General features: G+C 42.3%; 1 protein-coding gene across 3 annotated transcripts in view; it reads left to right on the forward strand.

Moving 5' to 3' along the window:
- Window positions 1-338: 338 nt before the first annotated feature.
- GPR107 (G protein-coupled receptor 107) overlaps window positions 339-26,524 on the forward strand; it is a gene marked incomplete at its 3' end in the record, with an annotated part of 38,212 nt that continues 12,026 nt past the window's right edge. The window contains exons 1-18 of one of the 3 annotated variants that reach the window (XM_083807991.1): window positions 339-498; window positions 4,967-5,086; window positions 6,192-6,242; window positions 6,354-6,442; window positions 6,779-6,945; window positions 8,547-8,581; window positions 8,780-8,836; window positions 9,682-9,795; window positions 11,321-11,454; window positions 12,381-12,456; window positions 13,474-13,547; window positions 14,115-14,232; window positions 15,261-15,391; window positions 17,264-17,307; window positions 17,611-17,673; window positions 24,480-24,529; window positions 25,308-25,391; window positions 26,191-26,315. In XM_083807991.1, the coding sequence (XP_083664117.1) occupies window positions 382-498; window positions 4,967-5,086; window positions 6,192-6,242; window positions 6,354-6,442; window positions 6,779-6,945; window positions 8,547-8,581; window positions 8,780-8,836; window positions 9,682-9,795; window positions 11,321-11,454; window positions 12,381-12,456; window positions 13,474-13,547; window positions 14,115-14,232; window positions 15,261-15,391; window positions 17,264-17,307; window positions 17,611-17,673; window positions 24,480-24,529; window positions 25,308-25,391; window positions 26,191-26,315 (1,649 nt within the window). In that variant the 5' untranslated portion in view covers window positions 339-381. Of the gene's footprint in view, window positions 499-4,966; window positions 5,087-6,191; window positions 6,243-6,353; window positions 6,443-6,778; window positions 6,946-8,546; window positions 8,582-8,779; window positions 8,837-9,681; window positions 9,796-11,320; window positions 11,455-12,380; window positions 12,457-13,473; window positions 13,548-14,114; window positions 14,233-15,260; window positions 15,392-17,263; window positions 17,308-17,610; window positions 17,674-24,479; window positions 24,530-25,307; window positions 25,392-26,190; window positions 26,320-26,524 lie in introns of those variants that run through there. The other 2 variants (XM_083807992.1, XM_083807993.1) reach the window with 2 other exon arrangements.

Genomic DNA, 26,524 nt, shown 5'->3' on the forward strand with positions numbered 1-26,524 from the left:
AGCTGAAAGCCTTTTGCTTTACTTTACGGTTGTTTCGTCGAGATATCCGGTCAGCACTCTAACGCGTCTTTTTTATGAACCCGTTTTCTCAGCCGTTCGCGCTGCGTGCCGCCCACACCACCCCGCAGGGCCCCCGGCGAGGAGCCGAACCCGGGCGGGGCACCTCTGAGGGGCGAAATGCGGGAGGGGGAGCGGCCGGGCCGAGGGGCCGGGGCCGGGCCCTGACAGACGGGAGGGGGCGTGGCCATCGCGCCCAGGGGGCGTGGCCGCGGTGGCAGGGGGCGTGGCTTTGGCGGGGAGTGGGCGTGTCTGCCGGTGCCTCGCGCCCCGCCCGCTGACCCCGGAAGCGGCGCGGAGGAGGATGCTGACGCTGGCCTGAAGATGGCGGCCCGCGGCGCCGTGCCCGCGCCGGGCTGGGCCGCGCTCGGGCTGGGGCTGGGGCTGGCGCTGCTGTGCGCGGGCCCGGCGGCTGCCCGCGTCCATCACCTCACCCTCAGGGTAAGGCCCGGGCCGCCTGAGGGGAGCGGGATGGAGCTCGGGGCTGGGAGGGAGCCCCCGGGCCTGGTCCCGGTGCCGGCCCCGGCCCCGCCTCGTCCCCTGAGGGCCGGTGCTGCCCCTCGTGCCGCCGGGAGCCGGGGGCTGTGGTGGGGCTGAGGGGGCTCCGCGTGTCCGGGGGCTTCGCGCCGCGGGGCTCGGGGTTGTTCAGTCCCAGTTCTGCACAGCAAGGCTAACGATATCGTGTTTCGCCAATAAAAACACCCAAAGGAGTCAATAAAGTGCTGAAGGAGCGGGATCTGCACTGCCGGAGCAGTGTAGGGAGAGTGCCAAGGCCTTGCAGGAGTTCCCCTTCAGCCGTTGGGACGTGGGGATGCGTTCCTCACTCCTCCGTAGGGGGTTTTCCAGTCCGTACGGCTGTGTGATGTGCCACTGAGTGAACAGTGTTCTGCCCCAGGAAAAGCTAACCTTTCTCAGAAACAAATTAGGGAACTTTTGCTGGTTACTTTATTGTTTCGAAAAAATTTTGACCAACACTTGAGTGCTGGAAGTTTCTCCCGGGGCAATACTTTTTTCCCTTATGTAGTAAACTTTTGGGCTGGCTTCAAGCAAGTGTGTTCAGCAGCAAACACCACAGTTCCCGGATCCTGTTGGGGCATTTCTGAACTGCCGAACTGTTTGCTCCCTTCTTATGATCAAAGCGGCGCATAGCTCCAGTTTTGTAGGTATTCTGCATGAGTTGCGTTGCTGAGCTGCCAAGCACCGAGGGAAGCAGGCGCCCTTTCGTGCCTTCACACACCTGTATAAACAGGAGCTTTATTGTTAGAGTGCAGCCTCTTCATCTGCGGCTTTACAGCGTTTATGTAAACACCAGCTTCCAACAACGCTGCCCCTTCACAATGAAACCTCCCTTCTGGTGTTGCTGCCGTTGGCTCCTTGCTGGTGGCAGTGTGTGCTTTGATGCTGTGCCAAGCTGAAGGCCGTGGCTCTGAGCGAGTGCTGGATACGAGGCCTCCGCAAACCAGCTGTTGTTGCTTACGTTGGAAAAGCCTCCTTCTGTCTTCGTAATTAACGTCCGGAAGTGAAACTTCTTCTGATGTCAGAAAAGCGAGTCGCAATCAGCGCGTCTTGCTGCTATGAAAAGAACTTTTTATAGAAACATACAAATTCAAGTATTTTTTCTGAGGTAGAAAATGGATTTGTTTGACCGTTGCTGTTAGAATAACCTCATCAAATGAAGACTCTTCCTTGCTAGCACTTATCACCTTCTTTAAAACAACGTGGTATCCTAAAAAAACAAACAAACAAAGAAACACTTTGAAAAGTTCAAGCATAAGAAAACCGATGGAAACAATTTTCAGAGGTTTCCAAAAGTGGGTGGTAATTAGCATGTTTCTGTTTACCAAAAACATGGTAAGCGGGACATGTGCTGTGGGTTTGGGGTTTTTTGGTCTTAACATTTGAATACCATAATACCAACTGCTTCAGAGAATGAGGAAGTTTGTCTAGATGAGACCTTTGTCAGGTACACAGTTACGTTTAATGCTGACGAGTAGCTGAAATTAGAGGTTTCCAGTGATTTCTCAAGAGGAACCATCCAACTGACGATGCTGTGTAGCAGTTTGTGGTGTTACTTTATTAAAGTGAGATTGCTTTGTAATTTACTGGCTTCCAAAAGGGAAGTAGAACCCCTCCTGTTTTATGACACTTTTAGGATTGTGATGTCATGTTAATTTTTTATTTGGAAGATGTTAGTTTTCAGTGGTTGTTTCTGTCCGTAAATCCCTCTGGCCTTTTTTATGTTGGTAAGTCTGGGATTTCAGTTGCACAAGTTGAAAAGACCTTTCAAAGCGATTCATACTGATAGCATCATCCCGATTAGATTTGCGGTAAAATGTTAAAGAAAATTTCTTTACCCATTCTGTCGGATCTTGGATGCCACTTCCCTTCAGTTGTACTCAAATGGTGCAGGATCGGTTTTTATCCTAGAGGAGTGAGAGAAGCAGGGAACATTTTTATGGAAAGCAGCCAACAACTTAATCTGTTGGTACAACTGTAACCTGTTAGTAATAAGGCCCAGATCATCCCCTCTTGAAGGGGCATGTTTAAATGTTGAAGGCATCCTATATAAATTTAAATCACGTGCGTGCTAACAGCTCTGATGCTTAAGTATTCATTTGTCCTGGTTCACACCTTTGTTCTAAACACACAATCAAATATTTCTGAAGTTGAGTGGGTATAAGTAAAAGCCAGATATTTCCAACCCGTTAAACCTGTCGTGAGAGGTGAGACAACTGTTAGTTAGCCAGCGTCTTTAGGCTGTTGATACACGGAGCAATAGATGCTCTTGGGGAGCGTGCTGTTGCTTGTCAGGATCGTGTAAAGCTGAAGGATTTGTGAACTAAATCCGTAAACTCTAAGCACCCAAAGCTGATATAAAACCAGGGAGGAAAGTGTGTGTTATGTACTGTTTGTTCATGGGAAGCACATTGGGGAGCCAATGAAGCAAATGATTAAAGTGAACTGAAATTGCATAGTGTTTGCAGGAGTTCTGAATGACGTCCGTGTCTCCGTTTGTATTTACAACATACGAAGCGCCTTGCGGCTGGATGACGCTTTATTTCTCTCATTGCCGCCTACATGATTCTGTCCAGAAGCGGTTAATACCACACCAGGTGTATATATCTAAAAAGCTGGTATTAATCCTCTATTCTGACTGAGAAATTACACGGAAAGCGTTGTTAAATGACCCAGGTGGACTCTTGTTTCAAGCATGTAAGTGCCTAGAATGCAAAGATGGCACTGCTTTAATACTCGGTTAAACAAAGCATCTGCTGTAAGCTGTGTCACTAACTTTTTTTTTCCCTCTTCTGAGCATTAAGGGAACCATCTGGTTATTTGTCAGGTTAGCTTGATTCCATTAGGGTGATCTCTTAGTACAGCTGGATTACAGGTTAGCTGTGCCAGGCTTTGTGTCCTGCTCTTACAGTGACATTTGTGTAAGGAATGTTTTATGCAGATATCAGAACTAACACTGGTGATCAAGGGAAAGAGACAACTTAATTTCACTTGTGCAATTTGCAGCTCAGTCTTCCACTGCCTTGTCCAGAAGAGTCTGATTGCCTTTAGCAGTTGACTTCTCTGCTTCAAGTATTCTGAAATCTGATTTTCTTTTTCTAGAGGTAGCAGGAGGAGGAAATAACTTATTTTTAGTGATCACTTGTAAAAGTGCTTTAAACTAGGTTTTAAATTTGCTTTTTAATTTTTGTTGCTCTGTTCTTATTTTTCTTCCAGTTTATGATCCCGTAGGACTGAGGGTCCAGTTATGTACTGGGCTGGATGGGGCTTTGAGCAACCTGATCTGGTGGAGGTGTCCCTGCCCATGGTAGGGGGTTGGAATTGGATGATCTTTAAGGTCCCTTCCAACCCAACCCATTCTGTGATTCTATACCTACTTATTGATTTCTGAATGCAAAGTACCAGGAAGGTGACCTTGCCTTGTCTGATGTGGCAGCTGCGTGTGATTTTTACTGATTCTCAGGTTAGGTGCTTCATGATCTCCGAAAAAAAAAAAAAAAAGAAAAAAGAAAAAGCCAAGTGTACTTGAACTTTTATCAGCTGAGCAAGGCATGAGCAGGTATGAATTTCTAGTTTCCTTGCCAGTCTGAGAGGAGGCAAATTATTCTGCAAGTAAGTCTGTGGGCAGAGGAGGGGATTAGAGATTGGGACTTCTGTTAGAAAAACTAACCCTAGGAGTTCTGTTGGACCCCACCTATCTATATTCAGTGCTTACCCTACTTGTAAGACTCAAGGCCTTGAGTTTTACCAGGACCTTACTAAAAATCAGCTGGAAGAACGAGGCTACATAAGAAATTTTCTCATCTGCGCCGTGCAGATAGCTTTCCAGTGTGTTAGGTGTTTGACTGCCAAGTGGTGATCCTGCCTAACACAGAAGATCTGATAGGACGATAACGTGGTGTGATACTTGCTAAACACATGGCCCAAACCCAGCTCTCAGTTAGGTAAGAGTGTTACAGTCAACTAATTCCTCTTCAGTCTGTTGCAATGACAGTGGCTAGGGTTCAAACAAGAGTTTTCTTCATTCATCTCCAGTCTTTTCTTTTTTGGTAGCAATATTTTGTTTAATCGGTGATGCCAGCAATTTAATTTCCTCCAGACTTTTTTCCTGCAACGTTCGCAGGAGTAGAGTCAAATAATTAGCAATGACACATTTGTTTAAAGTTCAAGTCTAAGTTGTTGGAAGAGTTGATTGGTTGTATCTGAAGGTATCCCGAAGAGATTTGCTCTTGGTGTGATCAGACAGATGTTTTGCATGAATACTTAAGTGTCAATCTCGGTCACCCTACTTCCTCTGTAATTGCTCGGGCAGGTGGCTGCATGTTGTGGTTTAACCCAGCCAAAACCAGGACCTGTTTATGGGGTTTGTAAACTTATCTTTTCTTTCTCGTAGGATGATGTGAGGCAGAAAGTGCACCTGAATACCTTTGGCTTCTTCAAGGATGGTTTCATGAAAGTCAATGTCAGCAACCTTTCGTTGAAGCCACCCATGAGTGCTGATAAGGGCTCAGAGGTAAGTCACTTTGAGTCCAATCACTGCGTTAAGCTTTGTGTCAAGTTGCCCCTGCACTGGATGTTTGAACTTGTGTGAAGTGTCAGACTGTAACTGGTGGTGCTCTTTGCTTTGCTCCCCATTGCGAGCAACCTGTGAGGATACATACATTATGGACTTAGCCTCAAGTGCTATCCATTCTGCTTTAAGGTCAAATTTTAACTCATCACCTCCTCTGCTGAACCTGTGTGTGTCCATGTATGTATTTTATGTACAGAATAGCTCAGTAGGAAGGGACCTACAAAGACCACGAGGTCCAACTGCCTGACCGTTTCAGGGCAAATCAAAAGTTAAAGCATATTGTTAAGGGCATTATCCAAACGCCCTTTGAGCATTGACAGGCATGGGGCATCAACCACCTCTCTAGGAAGCCTGTTCTAGTGTTTGACCATCCTCATGGCAAAGGAAGTTTTTCTGATGTCCAGTCTGAACATCCCACAGCGCAGCTTTGTGCCATTCCCATACATCCTAAAGTACATACTGTGTGTATGTATCGATTCTCTATTGAACAGGGGTTTCCTAAACAGTCCTCTGAAGTGAGACTTTTCATATTGTTGTCCTGTTACATTCGAATACGCCTCGTAATCATATTGTCAGTAGATCCTCAGTACAGTGACCATATCCAGGTTTTTAGAGAACTTTCACAGTACATGGTACATAGTACATTATATTAGTGATTTCAGTAGAGATATTGAAATACCTGGGTAGAAAACAGATGTGTTCTGACTTTACTGCATACTTCTACTTTATTACGAAAAGTATTAAATCTTTTCCTCAGCAAAAGTATCTGGAAAAGTACTGTAACAAGTTGAAAGGGATCAGTGCCAGAAGGCACTCTCCTTGGAGTTCGAGTCAGTATATATTGAATTCTTAGTAGGTGTGGATGAAGCAGCAAGTCTATTATATTTGAATGATTTTCTGTCTAAATAGGTAATGCGAAAAATTCTGCCTTAAACATAGCTTAATTTGAGAGCAGTATTTTTGACTCATTCCATGGTAGCTTGGCTTCCCATCCTGGGGGGCTGAGCTGTTGTAATTTGACAGATTCTTCTTAATTGTCTCATAGGTGGGGTTCAGTTTGGATCGAACAAGGAACGATGGGTTCTCCACTTACCTGGTAAGAGATGTGGATGCTGGCCTAAAAATAGTAGCCTCTACATGGGGGAGAACATACCCAGTTCTTATAAACAGGAGGATGCTTCAAAAATGTTTTTGCTTTCCTTTCCAGGATGAAGAATTGGATTACTGTATTCTGAGAAAGAAACCAGAGCAAGATGTGTCTATTGTAATCTTACTTCTGGACTTCACAAATGAAGTGTGAGTAAATAGTGTACTTTGCATTCTTAGGTTACTTTGATAGTTGAAGCCAATGTAACATTTGATACTTCTTGAAGGGCTTGGAAAGCTGCAGTGCGTGTAGCTGTATTCTCAGTGGGTTACGTGAAAATTGGGAGTGAAAGAAATTTTGAGGTATAAAGTGGTTCAAGAATTCTTTTTGTATGTTGAAGGGGTGAGGGGATGTGATTTGTTTTTTTGGCGTAGGTTTTTCTTGTATTTTAATAAGGTGATTGTCTTTTACTGGTCATGTGTAGACTATGAAAGCCTCTTTAAGAATGTTGATTGGCTTTTCTTTTGTATAAAAATTTTATTTAGTGTGAAAGTACGGTTCTCTGCAGAAGCTTCTTCTCTGTTACCTAAAATTTCATTCGTGTCTGAGGAAAATGCTACTGCCACGATTACCAAGCCAACAAAAACGTCAGAACAAAATGCTGTTTCTGGTAAAAGTCTGGAGGAGACTGAACAAAATACAGACAGCAAAGGTAAGTCTGCTCAACCTGACCTATGTGTGCTGTCACTGCTAGTTTCTGGTTGATGTGCATCCAGCAGTGTGTTGTGGTCACATTCCAGGATCCCCTTGTGCTAGAATTTGACAGTATCTGATTGTCTTTTATCTGGCAAAAAGAAGCCTAAAGGGGAATTTGATAGCCACCTACTTCAAACTGACGGGGGGTTAGAAGGTATTTTCAGTAGTGGCACACAATGTATTGGCACATAGTGCAACTTGTGGCTGTTGCTCCCATTATCAAGTCTTGGGTGACTCTGAATGTTGGGGTAGGCCAATACCCACTTTCCTAGGTGGGTATTACAGTATTGCAGCAGATTATAAATGTCATTTGTAGAACCGCTGTATTTAAAGATTTTAAACACTTGTGTCCAGTGTGGTCCATTACTGACAGTAGGGCTGCTTTGATTCAAAAGCTGGATTAGAAACGTCCAAATGTCCTTTCCAGACCTTATTTTTATGAGATGATGACCTTCCTTATCTGAGGGGTTAAAATTTAGTCTGTCACTTAGGAGTTACGGGGATGGAAAGGCAGCTATACCGGTAATCTTTCTTGCAGGGATACGTCTTTGTCTGGCTTCCAGACCATATGAAACAACTTGACAATCTCTGCCCTTACGGAATTAGCTCTAAACAGTTCATGTTATCTCTTCCCGGAAGAGTTCCTAAATGCAGCAGTCTGATCTGAAGTAGTTGGAGTCTGTCTTGTTGTGTCGTGTTCACGATCTTTGATATAGGTGAAAATGGAGTATGCTGTCTTTATTTTGCACAGCTGTTTTAATAAGTCAAGAGCTAAAGCTGGATGGCACTGAAGATAATTTGTCTGACAGCTCTAGCTTTGCTTTTCTTGCAGTAGTGTTGTGTGAACATTGACAGTGTGCTGACACATGGAAGCCAAAAGCAAAGCTTAAGTCTTAAACTTTTACTTTCTGGTAGGATGGAAGGACTGTATGTCTGGAAAGCTTCATAGAGGGTCTGTTGAAGTGAGTGGAGTGAAACAGCGAACTTCACATGCTGCTCTGTGGAAGTCTCCTGCCAGTTTAAATTTCTCCAGTTCAGAACAGATCTTTACTTGGCAGGTCGCTTTTTTTTCAAATTGTGACCTTGCCTAGTAAGGAGCTGAGAATCTTTTCCTTCCCCCAAACAAGTTAGGTTTTTTCTACGTTTGTCAGGCCTAATGAGGCTAATTGAGGCTAATCAGTGGTAACATTAAAGTCATGTAGTTGTAGAGTGTATGAAACAAAGCTGTAGCCTGAATCCAGTATATGCTATCTGCCTCCTGCATCCCTGTAGCTGGAGGGGGTGGAAAGTTTGGGCAGGGTTTTGGGGAAGGTGTAGGAGTAGGGAAGCCTGCCTTAACATTTAAGGATGCATCCAGAATGAATGGTAGTGGAGGGAAGAGTCCTGGGAAAGTAAGGAGGGGTTGGGGAAGAATCTCTGATGATCATTGTGGAAACTGCCACGCAGGTGAGTGTAGGAATATTTGAGTAAGGTATTGGCAATGTGTAAAAGGTGGTAGTTTATGAGGCTGTCTAAATGCAAACACTCTAAACGTACCATTAATACTTTTATCTCTAGATAAGAAGTCCGAACGAAGTACAACAACCTCTCAGGTAAGAATCTGCTGTTCTCATTCAGAAAAAAAATAGCAAAACATTACAATATAAGTATGGCCAGAAAGTTGAAAGGAGTATTCTGTTGCTCTCAGCTTCCACTGTAAATGTACAGGAGGCAGTTCTGATTGTCTGGATGATGTAACCAGATGTAGTAGGTACCTGCCTAGAAATTTGTGTCTATTTTCCTTTTCCCAGAGCATAATAGAACAAGAGCATCGTGTTCGCAACGACGGAGGAACTTTCTCGTTTCAGGTAGGGCTTCTGCCATTGTCTAGTCTTAATGTGTACAGACGGTTCCTTTGACGTACTACTTTGTGAAAAGTCTGCTGCTCCTTATTGTAGTGCCTGTTCCCTTGGTACAGAGCCTCTTCAGTAGCTTTGTAAGTTTGAGATGGACTCTTCTTGAAATAAATGCCAGAAAGCTCATCATTCATAAAGTGTGGGGACTGATTTTAAACTCTTTGCAGTTCAACTAAATACGATAGTCAGTGAGCCTTGGCATATCCAAGTATTTGGTCTGTTAAAGCCTTAGCATTTACTGGGATTTGGCTAGTGCATGCAGATTTCTAACAACAAATAGCTGTGACCTGTCTGATGATTCACTTAAGGGACAGCTGCTCTGCATGAAACCAGATTAATGCTTTGTTTCGGTACACTGATTCATTTGTCATTGTTGGTTACTATAAAACAAGTGTATTTTAGATCGTAATGTGAAACAGAGCAAATTTGCATAGCTGTGAAAATTTGTGTGGTTGTGGTGGGAGCAGAACAGCTTCTTATGCATTAGGGCAAGCATGATCAAAATTCTGTGCTTCACCATGTTAAATAGAGGATACTTCCTGTTATTTTTTGTGTTGAACTGACTTAAACACTGATGTCCAAATGTCCTGGGTTTCCAGAGTGCACAGCAATAGTGATTCTGTATCTGGAATACTGTTGAAACGTGCAGATACGCAGGTATCCTCAGAACAGTATGTTGGCAGAAAAGAACCAACTGAACCAAAATGACTTTTCTGGCCCCAGTAGAGATGGCTTCTTAACAATGCAACCCTGTTGTGAATGAGAACAATGCTGACTTTCCTATTCTTTGTTTTCAGTTTTTTTTTAACATCAGCTCTGATAACCAAGAAGGTCTCTACAGCCTGTATTTCCATAAATGCGTTGGTGAAAAGGGGCAGCCTAACAATAATCAGCAGCTATTTAGTCTTGATGTGAGTATAGCTTCTAAAGTATAATTAACTCATTCACTTAGAATTGAAAGCTGTGTGTTTTAGTCTAGCTTGTATACCAAGCACATGCGGTATGTGAGTGTGTGTCTGGGGTGGGAAGTGATTCAGAGCTGTGCGTTTAATCTCTGTAGTGGCGTTTCTGAAGGCAGCAACTACAGTAAGAAGAATTAAAATACTACTTTTAGAGAAATGTTTGGAAATCCGAAGACTGCATGTGGGATTGGTTCAGTGTACACAGTTGTGACTAGATGCTGTAATGAGATGAGAGCTAAAACAGCTGTTCGTGTTTTGTTACTCTCAAAAATCACATTTTTTTTTCTCTAAACAGTTACAGATATTAAGGCTGTTGATGCAATCTGAATTGTTGGTATTTGTGAATTCATGGTTTTTTGCTTTTAATGGCCTAAATCAGGATGCATTTTTACAGTGTTAGGTGAACACCCTTAAGGGTAATATTTCATAGCACATATCCTATCTCTTTTATCATTCAAGGGTTCAATTCTATGTGGTCTTGAGCCAGAGATTATTAGAACAGTGTGGGCTTTCCATTTTTTCCCTTTCTTGTGCTTATACTGCCTTCCATGCTGCTGTAATGAATTTAATATAACCTATTTTGTAATGAATCCTCTCATTGACTAAGGTAACTCTCGGGTCAGGCCCCTGAACTGCTCGTTAATGTGGCTGTGCTAATGCTACAGCAAGGGAACGTGTAGGTGATAGACCTTAGTAGCCCTAATTTCACTTGGACTAAGCTGCTTTAAATCTCCTTCTAATGTTGTATGTTTAGAAGGCCAAGTCTTTTAATTGCAATTTGTTGCTTTGAGCCCCTGAAGAAGTTGGAAAGAGAAGAAAACCTGGATAACTGGCCTACATAGTTGTATCCAGAGATGCACAATATTTTCAGTGCTGCAAATTAGTCTTGGTACATTATTTTAAGGAAGTCCTAGCACACATAAGCAAGCCTTTTTGGGATGTAAATAAGATGTTAAAGCTGCTGTTTTTTCAGTCACAAGGTAATAGCCTTGCAGCAGAGTACTTCTTTTCTCTTGACACGTGAAGAAATCCACTGTAGTAAACCTAAGAGTTCTTGCAGCTAGGTGTGACTCTCTGCTCACCTGAAATCAGGACTGTGCTAAAACCCTGCTTGTTCACACAAGGTTGTGTAGATACTGTTACTGAATCAAATGTGAAATTTGGTGTATAGAGCAACTGTTCTTTGGGAAAATTACTTTCTCTCTGAATTACGTTGCATAACTGAAGCACCAGAAGGGAATGACTGTCCTTTTCTGCTTTTCAGGGAAATTACAGGTGCAATTTGAAAAATATTGAAAAATATCTTGAGATGCTTGAGGATGAAGAGCTGATTATATTTTTTTTGTTTCATAAATTACTACTTCAGAAAGGCTAATTTTAGATGAGTGTATCTGTTTGAGTTAACAGTTAAAGTTCACAGTGCTTTAGCCAAATCTGTTTTCAATTGTACGCATAACACACCTTTAATATTCAGATAGAAATTACGGAAAAGAATCCTGAAAGCTACCTCTCAGCGGGTGAGATTCCACTGCCAAAACTTTACATTTCCATGGCACTCTTCTTTTTCCTGTCTGGGACTGTGTGGATCCACGTACTTCGTAAACGCAGGTAAGCAAACTGATGCTGCATCAGTGACAAGTACGGACCTACCTTGTTTAATTTTCTTCCTCCTCTTATTATACCCAATTCAGATTTAATCACTTAAAATTCTGAATCTTGCTCAATGCTTTGTACCTAATACTGCTTCTAGATGCAACAGTTAATCAGTGTTGTTGTAGGAGACCATTGTTCAAAAGTTATCAAGTCTTATGTTAGGAGGTTATGCGTGGAGTATGCGTATTTTAATATATTGTGGCAAAACTTACACAGGAAATTCCTGTAGTGGACAACAGAGAATACTATTTGAAAGTAACACTACATAACAAGAAATCTTTAATAATCGTTTTCTTATGGGGAATGGCAGAGGGGAGCCATAAACACTTCGATTATAGACAAAGTGGTAGGAATTCCTCGCCATGGGCTGTGCTTCTTACTCGTTAAAACATAACATCAGAAGCCAGGAGCAGCTTGGACCCTCGGACTTGATTTGAAGTTCGGTAGGTGATGTGATGATTTGGTAGTCTGAAGTTCAATAGGTGATCTGATGATCTGGTAGTCTGAAGTTCACTTGGTGATCTGATTATTTGGTGATCTGAAGTTCATTTGGTGGTGTGGTTTAGTGACTTTGAGGGGTGGGGTGGCAGTTGTGATACCATTGGAATCGTATTCAGTAATTTTCTAACATACATCTGGTACGTATAGATCATAACTATGAACTACCGTTTTTAACTAATTAAAAAGTAATAGTAGAACATGTAGTTAAAATGTTATTCAGGATGCTGCAGAAGTTCCGACTGCAGCATTAAAAAGAGTCCCTCTACGCTAACAGTCAGCTCCTGCTGGGAGTTACTTTGACACTTAGGATAAAGAAAATATCCTTGCAGAAACAGATTTTTTACTGCTGGCCTTTAACTGATAGTTCTTTTTCTTCACAGAAATGATGTCTTTAAGATTCACTGGCTAATGGCAGCCCTCCCTTTCACAAAATCTCTGTCCTTGGTCTTCCATGCAGTATGTATAACTTATTCGCTAAGCTGTTCAGCTGGGAATTAGAAATGTGGAATTCAGGGCATGATGTTAGAGGAATTTGCATCAAGGGGGGTGGGAAAGAGAAGGGAAGGGGGAGAGAAATGTCTTTCGTATTGGAGTGTTGATACTGAACCACAGCTGTGTGGTGGAAGCGATTCAATTTTCATCAGCACATTGTGACTTCAAATACAATTGAGATCGTGGCCTGAAAAGGGGAAGCAGCAAGCATACATGGGAGGCTTGAATGAGTTCCATGAATTCTAATGCTTCAGCCATCTGAGGCTGGCTTGGAAGCTCGAGTAATGGTACAGCTCCAGCTACATGTCTTAACAGTAAATGTTAATGAATGGTTGGCCTTGATTGATGTCTGTAAAATTGAGGGCTGCTTCTTCAGCTGACGTAGTATGGCATACCACGACAGACCTAACACTACAAGCTTTAACACATTCAGTACATAATGTCTCTGTTGAATTGTATTGACTTTGCCTTTCCGCTGAAAGATATCATTAACAAAGATAATGACAAACATTTAATCTTCCAATGTTAGTGCCAGTCATGATCTCCGCCATCAAGGTCATACAAGGATAATACCTACAAAAATTTTGGAGTCTACTGGTTTGAATCTTGTTTCCAAATGAAAGTAAAACTAGGGAGCCTCTAGTTCCCTAATGCAACTGAACTTGAGCAATGAATTAATAAGCTATATATGCAATTGTTTAACTGTAATTAAGTGTAGAGGCTATGTAGGAAGGATGTAGATTGTATAAAATGATTCACTAATGCTTAGGAAATATAGCAAATGGAGATGACCTGATTGGTAATAAACAAAACTAGAATGTGTTGGGAGGAAGCATCCTCTAAATTGTGGAAGGGATGAGTTTGTACATGCTGATGGAGAATGAAACTTGAAATGGCTGCGAGAGCAGACCTATTTTATAGCCATGGGTGGGGTGCTGATGAGAGGATTATAAAGCAACATACTGTATTTTCTGCTTCCAGATCGACTATCACTACATTTCTTCTCAGGGATTTCCTATTGAAGGCTGGGCTGTTGTCTATTACATCACTCACCTGTAAGTATATCAGAAGATCGATTTGGTAGATTCAAACAATGAAACTGAATTTGTGGTGTGGCCATCCCCCTTCCTCCAAAGAAAACAGGGAAATTGCTGATCCTTTTGTACTACTGTCTGAGTGACAAGACAACAGTCAGCCCTGTGTAAAGGGGAAAGCTCTACTTGCAGAGGGCAGCTGCAGAGAATTGGTACTTTGTGGGTAAAGGAGTAAAAGGAGAAATGCTTTGCTATTCTTTATTCATAGTAATATTCAAGTATCTAATTTGCTCTTGGTGTGAATAGTAAGAGGGTGCAGCTGCCAGTGTTTTCTCCTGTTCATGATGGTAAATGGATGACTCCCCCAGGAAAAGATTGCTTATATTGACAGTTGTGAATGAAGGGTAATGTTGCTGTGTGGTGCACAGTTGTAAGCAAATACATCTGCTTCACTCTTGTAGGATAAGCATTTGCCAGACTTACAAAAAGCAAGGCATTTATTTGGGTTTGTGGCTTTACTGTCTGTAGGAGAGAGGACGCAGGCAGAAGTACAAAATAATCTCCTTGCCCTATCTGCTTCTCTTTCAGACTGAAAGGTGCTCTTCTGTTCATCACTATTGCTCTCATTGGAACTGGCTGGGCTTTCATTAAACACATCCTTTCAGATAAAGACAAAAAAATATTCATGATTGTCATCCCGCTTCAGGTGAGGACTGAACTGTGTCAATACTTACTGTATTGTGAGAGAGCAGCTTGTGGAAACTGTAGCGGACTGTGAATGCTACACAGAATATCACAGTTACTTCTTGTATAAGTCTCTTGGTTACAATATAAGTTGAGTTTAGAGTGTTCTGGAAGCTGTGGAAGGGCCAGAAGTTATTTCTATAATTTTCCTCATTTTTCTCCTCATACCAAGTATGAGATAATGGTTATCGAATAGTGTCAGTAAGCATCAAGTAGCTGTAATGTAGGTATAGGCACGCTGGGACAAAACTTGGGCTGCAAAACAGTACTAAATTACTCAGCAGAGTTATTAAGTGAAAGCTGTCACTTCTGAAATGCTTGCTGAATGGGTTTAAGGAGAGGGAAAAATTGAGACTTGTAGGCCCATTGCGTCTGAGGGAAATTTTCCCAGTATGTTCAAAGCAATCAGAGCTTATGTCCTACTCGAGCAGCTGAAGAATAAAGGAAGAGAGCAATTCTATTTGCTGTTGTAGATAGAATAGTCTTTCTGCTTTCCAAGATGGAATCTGTTGCCCAGCTGCAAAATCAGAAGTATATACTTAGTGTCTGAGGTTCTTGTAGAGCTTGGGTATGGAGTACAAAATGCTGTGAATGACCAGTTTGAATTATTGACTTGACTTAGGATAATGTGATTAGACTGTTTGCTATCTAAGTGTATGCAGACTCCTGTTTTGGTATTGTAAAAAAATAATAAAAGGGAATTTTGTTCATTTTTTTTATCTCTACTGGTACAGTAGGTTCAGCATATTATGTAGCAAAAAGGGCTACATCCTGAATGTCAGCAGAACTTAATTCCAGTCAGTTATTTCTGTGAATCCTGTGAAGATGCTTCTGAACGTGTTATTTTTGACATAGAGCTGCAGAAGAATAATTGATGTTACCGAATAGCCTCTTTCTGCAACTGTGGGACAGCTTTTACCGGGTTGGCAGCCCACGTCTAATCTCTCTTTGGAAAGCTTCTGAAGCCATTAAGCACCTTTTGTCCTGTAGGTGCTGGCAAACGTGGCATACATTATCATAGAGTCGACCGAAGAGGGAACAACTGAATATGGGCTGTGGAAAGAAATCCTCTTCCTGGTAGACCTGCTGTGTTGTGGTGCCATCCTATTTCCAGTGGTATGGTGAGTCACTGTGCGTGATGTATGGTTTCTGAGCACTGATGGCTTGGGCTGCTTCTCAGCTAATGCTTATGGGCTGCTAAAGGTTAAGATGCTACTAAAGCAAAGAAGTAAATGTCTGTCCTTTGTGGAGTCAAGTCTTCTGTTAATTAAACTTTAACACTTTAACACTTTAATTAAACTTTAACACTTCAGTCCAATGTTGTGGAGGATGCTTGCTTTGGAAATATATTAAAAGGATAAATTAAAGTGGGGGGCATTTTAAAAGCATGGCCAGCACAGTGCCAACAGGCTATAGGTGCCTTTGAAGCTTGGAACTTGGCAGAGTGCTGATTCCCTTATGTTGAAAAATAGGGTTTTGCATTACTGCCTGAGGTTGGAAAGTAGGCCACTATATTTAAAACAATAGTGCTGTCTGAGATCAGAGCTTCTTTCAGCCAGAGTAGCTGCATATTTACTTGACTGTTTAGAAGAAATAATCCCACAGGGAACATTTCCCTGCCCTTCCTTCCACTCTACTTGGCAAGGAAAAATGTTGGTTATATAAAACCCAACCAAAACACAGATAATTCAGATAAATGCTATTGTTGCTGCTTGCCAGTTTGTCAGAACGTTTATATTCTAAATTCATTTTAGTCTTAATTGGATAAACAGCTGGATTTAAAAGAGGATATGAAGGAGCTTCTGGCTCCTTGGTTAGTAAACACAATATTCTTGTTTTTCTCCAGTATCTTTAGTGTTTTTTCTGAAATGCAGAAGGAATGTGTCTGTCTAATAAACATGTCCTCACTCTATAGTGTGCGACTACTGAGTGTTTTGGAAAAAACTGTTTGATGATGCATATGTGTGTGTATAAACGGATACACGGTGCTCAGTAGATGAGAGTAAGCTTCACCTTGGCTCACTGGGGTGGGTTTCAGCTTCCCAGTTTTCCTCTGTAAGGACCAAACCCAGTCTTAGTGGCCTTCTGCCAAGGCAGGGAAATGTCTTCCGAGAAATTTGCACTGCCCACTTGACACTTCCCCCACTGAGAGCATTTGGGTGGAGAGCATTCGGGTTGGGTAAATAAAACTACAGGAATAATAACCTTCATTGGAGAGAGATTCTGATTTCCTATGTAAAGGGAACTTTTACAGCCACAGCTTCAGCTGCATAATGTGCAGAATTTGCGTGCTGTGTAGCGATACGCTAGTACAAAACTTGCTTTCCGTAACAGAACTGTTAGAACAGATGCATTTGTGTGAACTGTCCTGTAGCTGTTTATATAGTGTGCAACCAGTGCTCCTACATTGTCATGGTACCAACATAAACTGCCAGTGAAGCCTAGGACACAAAATCCTGCCCCTTTTCATCTGGACAGCCTCACTGCAGCTGGTGGGCTGAGTCATATGAGCAAGGTGACTAAGACTTGGCCCTCGAATTTCCATTCCTGCAGGGTAGCTTCTGTTACATAAGTTGCCTATGTCGCCATGTAAGCTGTAATCAAGTCTTTAAATGAAAAGAGCTTAAAAGAGCAGTAAGATGCCAAATGCTTGGCAGCACTCTGAATAGTAGCTCAGCTCACTTGTACAAGTGGAAAGCGTTAAGCTGGAAAATGCCCCAGTTTCTCACTTTGCTCCCGCCATCCCTCAAAGCTTTCTGTAGGCTGAAGCAGGTTTTAGCAATTTAGCTTTCTTAATCACAAGGAGGTGCAGATACTTGAACTAACTGCTTGAGATGGGGGTGAAATGTATGCAGTGCCAAACATGCTAGGGCACAGTTAAATATGGGCATAGCCTGGCCATAGAGAGCTAACAAAACTGTTAAGAGCTCTAGAGGGCTGCAGTGAAAAGGGAGTGTGAAAATTATAGCTATTCTACTTTTTTAAATTTTCAGGTCAATAAGACATTTACAGGAGGCTTCAGCAACAGATGGGAAAGGCAAGTAATCATAATTTTCTTGCTGTTCTATGCTACACGCCATAAGATATTGCCAAAATTTCCAGTGTAATGTTGATTTTGAAATACATAACTAAAGCTATAAGTCTACAATGTTACTGTTACCTTGCTGCTTTTCCTTGGTGGACTTTTAGGAATAACTTCTGGAAAATGCCCTTTTTCATGCATTGCTTTGACTGTCAGAACTCATACATGAGACTTATTTCCTGATACACATACAGCTCTGTGTTCAAGCTAGACATGGTAACTAGAGCAAATCATCTGACAGCTTTGCCTTGTTCTCAGGCTCAGGTGTTCAGAAGCAATCTAGAAACGAATTCTGGAAATGGGGGTCCGTTTTGACTAATGGTGAGCCTTATTTAATTTCTACAGAATTCTGTTCCTGCCTGGACAAAGGGAAATAAACCTCAGTAGGAAACAAAACATAAATTGGCATTGAATGTAACGCAGCTCTTGGCTTGTCCATGTTTGTACAGCAATTTAAAGGGCTGCTTGTGTAAAGTCACGTTATGTTTATTGTAGCGGTGAGTGAGACGATGGATGGAAAGTCAGCCCAAATACGGCGTTTGTGGTGTTTGCTTTTCCTGCCTTGCCCTCTCACTGCTTCCAGATTAGTTCCTCACTTGGCTGCGGGTTCACACATGGAACATAGCGCTGGCTTCCTAGGAAGCAGGCAGCCATTTCAGTATTCTGTCGTTTGGGGTTGACTCTTCTTGAAGGCTTTATTTGTAGAAGGTCTTTTGTTGAAACATCCATTCAATCCAGTCCTATCCTTTAATTCTATTGTTTCTGGAGGGACTGTAAGACAAAAGAGATAAAAATATTATTTACCCCTAGAAACCAATGCAAAAAGTGAGCATTAATCTACCTTGAATTAACATTGGTAGTTTTCTCATCAGCATGTTTATGCGGATATGTCCTAAGGTGATTATTAGCCTGTGCTCACCTTGCACTTGGTGGTTTTTATCACAAGGTGGTGCTATGGAGTTTAACTTCAAAACATACTGAGTGAAGGACAGAATTAAGGTGGACAACATCAAGGATGTTCAACATAAAGGCTCCTGACCTGCCCGTCTGACGCTGTGATGGGTGGGATCCTGATTTGAGTAAAACCAAGCATTGCTTTCGGCTTTTTATTCTGAAAGATGTGTTATGTCACATGGACAGTAAAAGAGGAGGTAAAAGAAAATGGTGATCTGAGAAGCACTGCTTGTATCCTTATAGCTAGTCACTGGTACACGTAGTAGCCCCTCAGACTGTCCTATAGCCCTCTGAATTCATCAGCCCTTTTTTTCCCCACAGGTGAAGACTGTTTTCTCCTTAAGTGGTGAAAGCCTCTGGATCCTTTCATATGCAGTTTAGCTGCTGCACCATCTATCCTGTGGTTAGGGTTGTCTTAATCCTGTGTGGACAGAGTTCTGGTCAGCCTGCCTATTGCTTGCTAGGATTTATTGTCTAGTATTACCTCAAGGGCTGCTTTCACTGTTCCTCTTGCATAGGCTTTGTTAACTTACAAGGTGTCTTGGGGAATTAGATACTAAAAATGAAATAGCTGTTTTTCCTGGCACTGGGTCTTCTGGTGACCTTTTAGCCGGTGATGAAAATCTAAGGAAAACTGTTTTTGGTTCCTTGTGTCCATCAGAACTAACGACTCCAGGACTTTATGGCTCAGTATCCTGCTTGTGTTCCCTGACTGTTTGTCTTGTCCTCTTCCAGCTACTTCACAACCTGTTTATTAGATAGCACTCCCTTGGGTCAAGTGCAGTCGTGACTGCAGTCTGACTAGAATGGAAATGAAGTAGCGAGCTGGCCTGCCTACGAGTATTCAGTCTGTTATAGCTGTGCTCGCTGTAGGCCTCTGTATTAGCTAGCTACAATTATATAAAAGGCTTGTTAAAACTACTGCTAGTGCTCTCGAGTCACTAGCTAATGTTCATTTAAACTTGATGGTTTAAAAATGATTTCCTAAAGTGGCAAAGCTAGAGGAATGGGTCTAAAGCTGTAACCAGCATGACCTCACAAGCGCAGATGTTGTGGTTCACTGGTAAAGATAGGCATGGCACAGCGATACAGCTGGGTCTGAGCTGCCTGGTTGGTTGGTTATTTATTTATTTATTCCTTTGAAGGTGATCTTTAACTCTGAAGCAAAATACCTGACCTACACAGGCTTGTCCTGCACCGAAATGCGTGTAGAAAATAGGATTTTAGGAGCTTCTTTTAAAAAAATCATCACCTTCAGATTTAAGCGAGTTCTTAGCTCTTCTGATCTGTCACCGTATTTTTCAGAGGGAGTCTGCTCTCTGTCCGCTTCTGGATCTGCATTGCAAATGTCTTGCTTGCAGATTTAAGGAAATGAGCCAAACTAAGCTAAATCGTTTGGGCTGCTCAACTACCACTACCTTGTTCAGAGGCATTATGAGAAAAAGGAGGAGAACCGTGATATAGTAAGCTTCCTTACTTGAAACTCAGTTCTTGGTCACTGGACCTCTGAAGTCTCACAACCCACTCTTACCTGTCATGTTGTCTGTTGTTTGAGGGAGGAACGGAGGGCTGGAAACACCGCTGCAGCTTTTGTTCTGCCTGTACCTCTGCGTGTGGTGAGAGATGTGAAGCTCGGTGCAGTCTGATCACGAACGGTTAGCTATTTTCCCGAAGCACTGCAGCATGGCAGAGTTGGCAGCAGTGCTAGGGGAAATACATTGCAACGTATAGCTCCCAGACAACATCCCCTGTGTGCCGTGCACTGGGCAAATGATGATGAATGCTTTCATGCTTGGCCCCCATGTCAGGAAAAACCATTTGCTGCGTTCGGCATCATCCTGCTTCTGCGCCACAAATGCTGTGAACAAAGAGCCTGGTCCTGCGTGGTGCAGAGCCCCCTGGGCTCAGCTGAGCTCAGCAGACGCTGGAGGCGGTGGCTGTGCAGACCTGTGCTCAGACACCTCGGCAGCTCTCCGGCGAGGAGCAGGGGGTAGTGCAGGGTAAACATGCTCCAGGCAGTACACGGACATCTCAAAACCTTGAGATAAAGCTTAGTGATTTAAGTGTCAAGACCTCAGTGGATAGCACAGGAGGGCTGGGAAATGTTGAGAAATGCAAGTTGAGAAATGAAATGGACCTGTTATGTTCTAGTGTACTGCTTCCAGGCGTCCTGGATGTAGGTATCCAAGGTTGAAATAGCAGTTACGTGTTGGAGACACGCTGCTTATCCAGGACTTTGGAATTTCTTCTGACTGTGACAGGGGACTTCTGTGCCAAACGGCTAATGTGCTTCAGAGTATTCGAGATGAACTAGTGCCACCTTCTAATGCATGACACGGAGAGTTGCTGTATCTGTTTGCTTGACCCCATCTTTCTGGTGTAGGAATGCTTTTAAGCAGAGTGCCATAGAGATTATAGGGCTGTATGTCTCAGAGTTACTCCTGGAGCTGCTTTTTGAGGTCTAAATCTGCATGCTGCCTTCATTGCTGGGGAGTGGGGGGATACAAGACTTCTGTTTACTGTTTGGTCATGGCACAGATTGCATCTCAAATGTACACGTTAGTATAGTATGCAGTGCATTGTGGAAATACTCTTAGCTGTACTTTGCTTGCTCTAGACACATTATGGTTTGTCTTTGCATGCTGTATTGTCTGAATTTGAGCTCCTTTTGCCCTTATCTGCAGTCCTTTTCTGTTATTACATACATATTCTGAAAAGTTCAGATTTACTCATCAGAAAGCTATTGTCTGATAGTGTGCAGGGCTGTCGCTGTCTGGCTTTTTTTCTCCGTCTTACAGACTGCCTCAGCATTTGAAATTAGCACAGGGAGCAAAATGAAAAAGTGATTGATTTCCAAAATTCTGTGGCATGTTATGTTTTGATCAGTGCAGATCAGGCTGTTGCAGGCATAAGCTGTTAAAGTAAGTGGTGATGAAGAGGGGAAACTAAGAAGCAAGTTATAGAATTTATAAGTCTATCTTGGAGGATGGCTTTCATCTTCATTAGTCTATGAAAGAGGTGGAATGCAGGTATGAATTAGTTTGTAAAACGTTTGGTAGAGAGTCTCTTTTCTTATGCTCTGCATTTAGGCACTGTTCCTTGAATGATTATCATGCTCAAAATATAAAATTACCTAACCTTTACTGCATGCTGTGATTGCTGTTTTATCACAGTTTTGCAGGCTGGGGCTGCAGGTGATTTAAGTTGTGACAGTTGCTGGCCTACCCTCTTGGGAGTGTTGCTGGTGGTATCTGGGCTGCCAGGCTAGGTCAGCCTAAGTCTCAAAGTGTCCAGTATAGCAAGACTCAAGAATTAACGCTTGAAGCACCTTCAGCCTGTGAAAAAACAATTCACAAGCTGCTGATGACAAGCAAGGATGATTTTGGACTTTCTTCAGAAGAGTGTGTGCTGTAACTTTGAGCTGTTTAGAAAAACTGGTGGAATTTTGTAACTGTGCATTAATACTGACTCTAGAATCTGACAGTGGAGAGGAGCATTCCTGAAGTTGTTAACTACGGGTGAGCACCTGGCTGTCATAACCAAGCAAGCCAGCTTCCAAAGGTGCCTCTGCAGTCTTTTTTTTTGGTGTTTGTCTTTTTTTTTTTTTCCCTCACCCTTCTTTTCCATGCTTAGCCATTCCAGTTATCTAGATATAACACTATGACTCTTTGGTATTGATTATCAGATGGGCAGGTGAGATTTTGAGCTGGGCTCTACCAGTTGAGAGAGAAGTGCATTGTGATGCTTGAGTTGGCAGCCAGATCTTTGGCTGCGCTATCCTTTCCTCCTCCTGTGCGCTGCATGAATCCAACAGAAATGACTCCTCAGCTCACTCGGTTGTTGACTAAAACACTGATGGACTGGCAGTTTGAATCACAGCTGTTGAGTTGGTGTTCCTTCAACTACAAAGCCTGGGAATTCTCGTGGCCTGTCAGTGCACCAGTTGGTAGCAGTTCTTGGAGATGGATGCGTTGAGTTCAAAATAGATCTTTCTGTACAAACCGATATGTGGTGAATCACAAGATGTTCATGGTCACACTTAATGTAATTCTTTAAATAGGACAACACTGCCTCTCTGCTTCATGATTTAGTGAGTTAGTTCTGCATACTTATGTTTTAATTTTTCTCTAACTGTATTATGGAAAACTTCTAACATTAAGCTATCTGGTGGCGGACTAGACCTATGAAAATCCATATGTTTTTGCTATTTAAATGTGGGAAACTAGCATTTGTGAGCAAGGTAATGTCTCAGGGCCGATTTAGCTATCAAGGATTTAATTCTAGCAGTTGCAAGTCTTGGCATCTGTTGCACAGGGAAGTGCTCTTTGTGCTTGACTGCAGATACTCTTCAAATGTGAGCCTACAGCTTGGGCACTGCGTTCTGGAGTCCAGAACCCCACGTTGCAGAGTCAGTGCTATTCTATGTTCAGTGTTTCATATGCAGTCCACAAGAAAACATCCTCCCAAAACCAAGAGCCAGTGTTGCTCTTGACATACAGTTTGTGCCATAACATTGCCCCCACAAGGACACTCTCCTAGAGCCATCGCAGCCTGTCTGGTGTTCGGATAAGTGTGCCATGGAACGAGTTTTAGCTGCATGAAAGCAAATTTGGTGTTCCTTCCCAAATAAGGTTTGCTTTTTAAGGTAAAAAAAAAAAACACCTTTTTTAAGGTTTGCTCCCTCTGGAGCTGAGGCTACGCTTCCTCTTAACTGACATGCTGCTGGGCAGTACTAAATCAGAACAACTTTTAGCTGAGTTTTATTCACCTGCCAGTCACCTTATGCTTTCAGGTAGTCAGGTGCTGTGGTGATCTTGTGCCCACTGGAGGAGGGTTTGTATCTGTCTCAGGGTGGCCATAGCTTACCTGTAATGTTTCAGGGGAAGTGTTTTAAGTTTAGGAAAGTGACACTTGGTTTCTAGATAAAATGAAGTAGGTTTGTAACAAAATGATCCGTGTTTACTGGAACTTATGTAGTGGGAAAATACAACACAATTTGAGTGGTACATCTGACGTTACCTTTTCATAAGAAATGTATCACTGTTTTTGCCACAAAGTGAAACGTTTTATTGTAGTCATTAGTCCTTCTCTTTGTGATGCATAACACTGTATTTTGCATTGTTGTGAACCTTGGAGAGATCTGATGTGCAAATGCACACAGTGTTTTATGGATGTGATTTTTGCAGCAGGTGTTTTCTGTGAGGGAGCACAGGTAAACTGAAGCGCCATGTGTTGTACTTCCATCTCCCTTAAACAGAAGGAGGGCTTGGAGGGAATACAAGTAAGAGAGTGGCAGTGTTTTCTAACTGGCAACATGTGTTCATTGGCTCTAAATTGCATCTCTGCATGCTGTCAACATATCTTGGACTCTTTGCCTCTCCTGTTGTCACAAAACCACCAGGAGTCCGTATCTGTTATCCTGCTGCACCTCTAAAACCTGACTCTTAAACCAGAGCTGACAGCTGCTCCATCTGGTGTTGACCTCTGCTCATTCACATGAATATGCGCCGTGTTCCTCAAGAGCTGATGTAATCTGTCCAATAAATGCAGCTTAGCCTGGGGTCGTAGCGCACAGGGTTTGTGATTGAAACATGCATTTGCCATGCGAACTGGGTAGTATGTCTCCCCATTCCACTTGTAAATTATGACTGAGCAGTGAGTGATGGAGAATACAGCTTAGCTGTTGAACAGTAGCTGAGTTTTTTAACAAGATGCAATGGTTCCTGGATGCAGGATTGCCTCCTAGAAAACCTCTGTCTTTTATCGAGTACTTCCTGACATGTTCTCTGCCTTCAGCTGATGTGAGCAGCTTTGAGGTAGTGTCAAGCAGCATGGCCCTTGTGGCAGTCCTAAGGCAACAGTGAGTAGTTAACATATAAGCATTAGAGGAAGGTTCTATGCTGTAAGTTGTGTGTGTATATGTAAAATTTAGTGTAAAGGTGATCTCATTGAATTGCCTTTTTAAGAGGTCATTCACCGCAGTCTAGGGATTGTCCAATATGTATTCAAGCCAGACTAGCATTCCTCAGAGCACCCAGCAGGCTGTGGGGAAAAAACTTCTAGTGTGGAATTACCCAAGTCGTAGTTTTGGTCACAGTCTTACTTTGTAGACAAGCATCAGGAGAAACTCTCATTTCGATTAATTTTCTGATGAACTTTTGTTCTTTTGACAGCTGCCATTAACCTAGCAAAGCTGAAGCTCTTCAGACATTACTATGTTATGGTAAGTAAACAAACAAAAACAAAACAACAAAAAAAAACAAACCTTGTGCTCATGCATACAGTGCACTTCAAAGTCATTCAAGCCTTGTGGTGGATTACTTCTTTGAAGCTACCATAGCTGATGAATGGGGTAGAGATGCTCCTAGATCTGTGGCAGTGCTGTTCTTTGGCATCTTGGCCAACTGGGTTACAATCCTCAGAGCAACTTACCTTCTTTTCCAAGCAGTTGCATCCCTCTATCTTTTAAATTGGCTCCAGCTATTTGTAATGCTTACTGATTTCCTCTGGAGACAGTTTGAGCTGCCAGTTGAATTGATGAGCTTGAATAACGTACTATAAACTTGCTAAACTGAACATGGGACCAAATGGTGCCTTGAGATGCATGCGTGTAGATTCTGATTAAGTCAGTGGGAGCCATGAGCATACCTCCCAAGAGAGCATAGCCTTCTTAATGATTTCTAGCGGTCTCATTTCAGACTCTTATGAGTGTTAAGAGTAATAAATTACAGTACTGATTCTTCAGTTCTACAAAATCCTGATACTTAAAGCATTTTTCTGATGTAACTTGAATTTGTTAGTAACAGCCTGAGTCATTTGGATGTTCAACAAGCTGCAGAGCCCTCAGCCCATATCTTCCATGTTTATCGAAGGAGCATAATAGGGCTAATTTGACATAATGAGTTGTCTGGGAACTGCTTCAGCTATTTTTCTGGAAAAAGAGGTTCACTCAGGATGATGCTGTTGTTCACACACATGCTTTCTCCTTTTTCTTCCCACAGATTGTGTGTTACATTTACTTCACACGGATCATTGCAATTCTCATAAAGATTGCTGTTCCATTCCAGTGGAAGTGGCTGTACCAGGTATTTGTCTGCAAAGGAAAATACATCCATTCCTTGATTTTTTTTCTTAGTAATCTTTAAATATGACTGCACCAAAAAAATCCATAATGAGTTCTTCATGTTATGGTAGAACATCTCAAAGCGCAGTGCTGCACCCTGTTTTCTCCTGACTTTTATCACTGATCGCTCCTGGTGGCAGGAGTGTATTTTTAGTTTTATGTTTGTCCAGCAAGGCTGCTGGATTACACATGACATGCCTGAAAGTAATTGCATTATTGATCTTAGTCTTTAAAATTAAAAATATCTGAAGGAAATTAATCAAGAATATACAAAAGAGGAAAAAAAAATTAGTCAGGTTTGCCCTGTGTAATTGAGGCCCCAGGGAGCCAGTGAAATAGGCTTTTGCTTTTCCACTTACAGGCTTTATTTGCCTAGTGACTTTTAAATACTTGGTTTCTTAACATATAATCCAAGTAACCGTGCAGGGAGTCTTTGGAATATATTAACTGTTGAAAATACCAGACAACTTCGGGATATGTATTTTTTCCAATTTAAAAGCCAAGTCTTGCTGTAGCTATTTAAAATCACTGGAGTGATGTCTAGAGTCGTAACTGTATTTAGAGTGACAGGGAAAGCTGGAAGAACAAAGAGCTTGACAGCCTTTTGCCTGGGATTAATGATAACAGGACAGGAATTGCTTTTTTGTTTCTGCTATGGCACAGGCTTCTTGGCCATAAAATCTTGAATCTTATGAATGAGAAGTGTTTCATGACCGTCAAGGATTACAGGACTGAACTTAATCTTGTGTTTTTACTTACAGCTGCTGGATGAAATGGCCACACTTGTGTTCTTTGTCCTCACTGGGTACAAATTCCGTCCAGCATCAGACAACCCATATCTACAGCTTTCTCAAGATGATGAGGATGATTTGGAGATGGAAGCTGTGTAAGAACCTCCCTCTTTTACCTCTTAACTCGACCTGAGAAAACTAACGTTTATAAACAGTTTGCTTTAATCTCTAAGTCTTTATTTGAGAAAAGGATTAGGTTCTGCTTGCATATTTAAAGATGAGGTGTCTATTTGGTGTATGTTAAACTACCAAAGAGGCTTGTGATATGCCTAGGAATCTCTGAGCTGCCTATTGCAGTAGAGTA

This window comes from Anser anser (assembly GCF_964211835.1).
Source record: "Anser anser genome assembly, chromosome: 21".
NCBI classification, from domain to species: Eukaryota; Metazoa; Chordata; class Aves; order Anseriformes; family Anatidae; genus Anser; species Anser anser.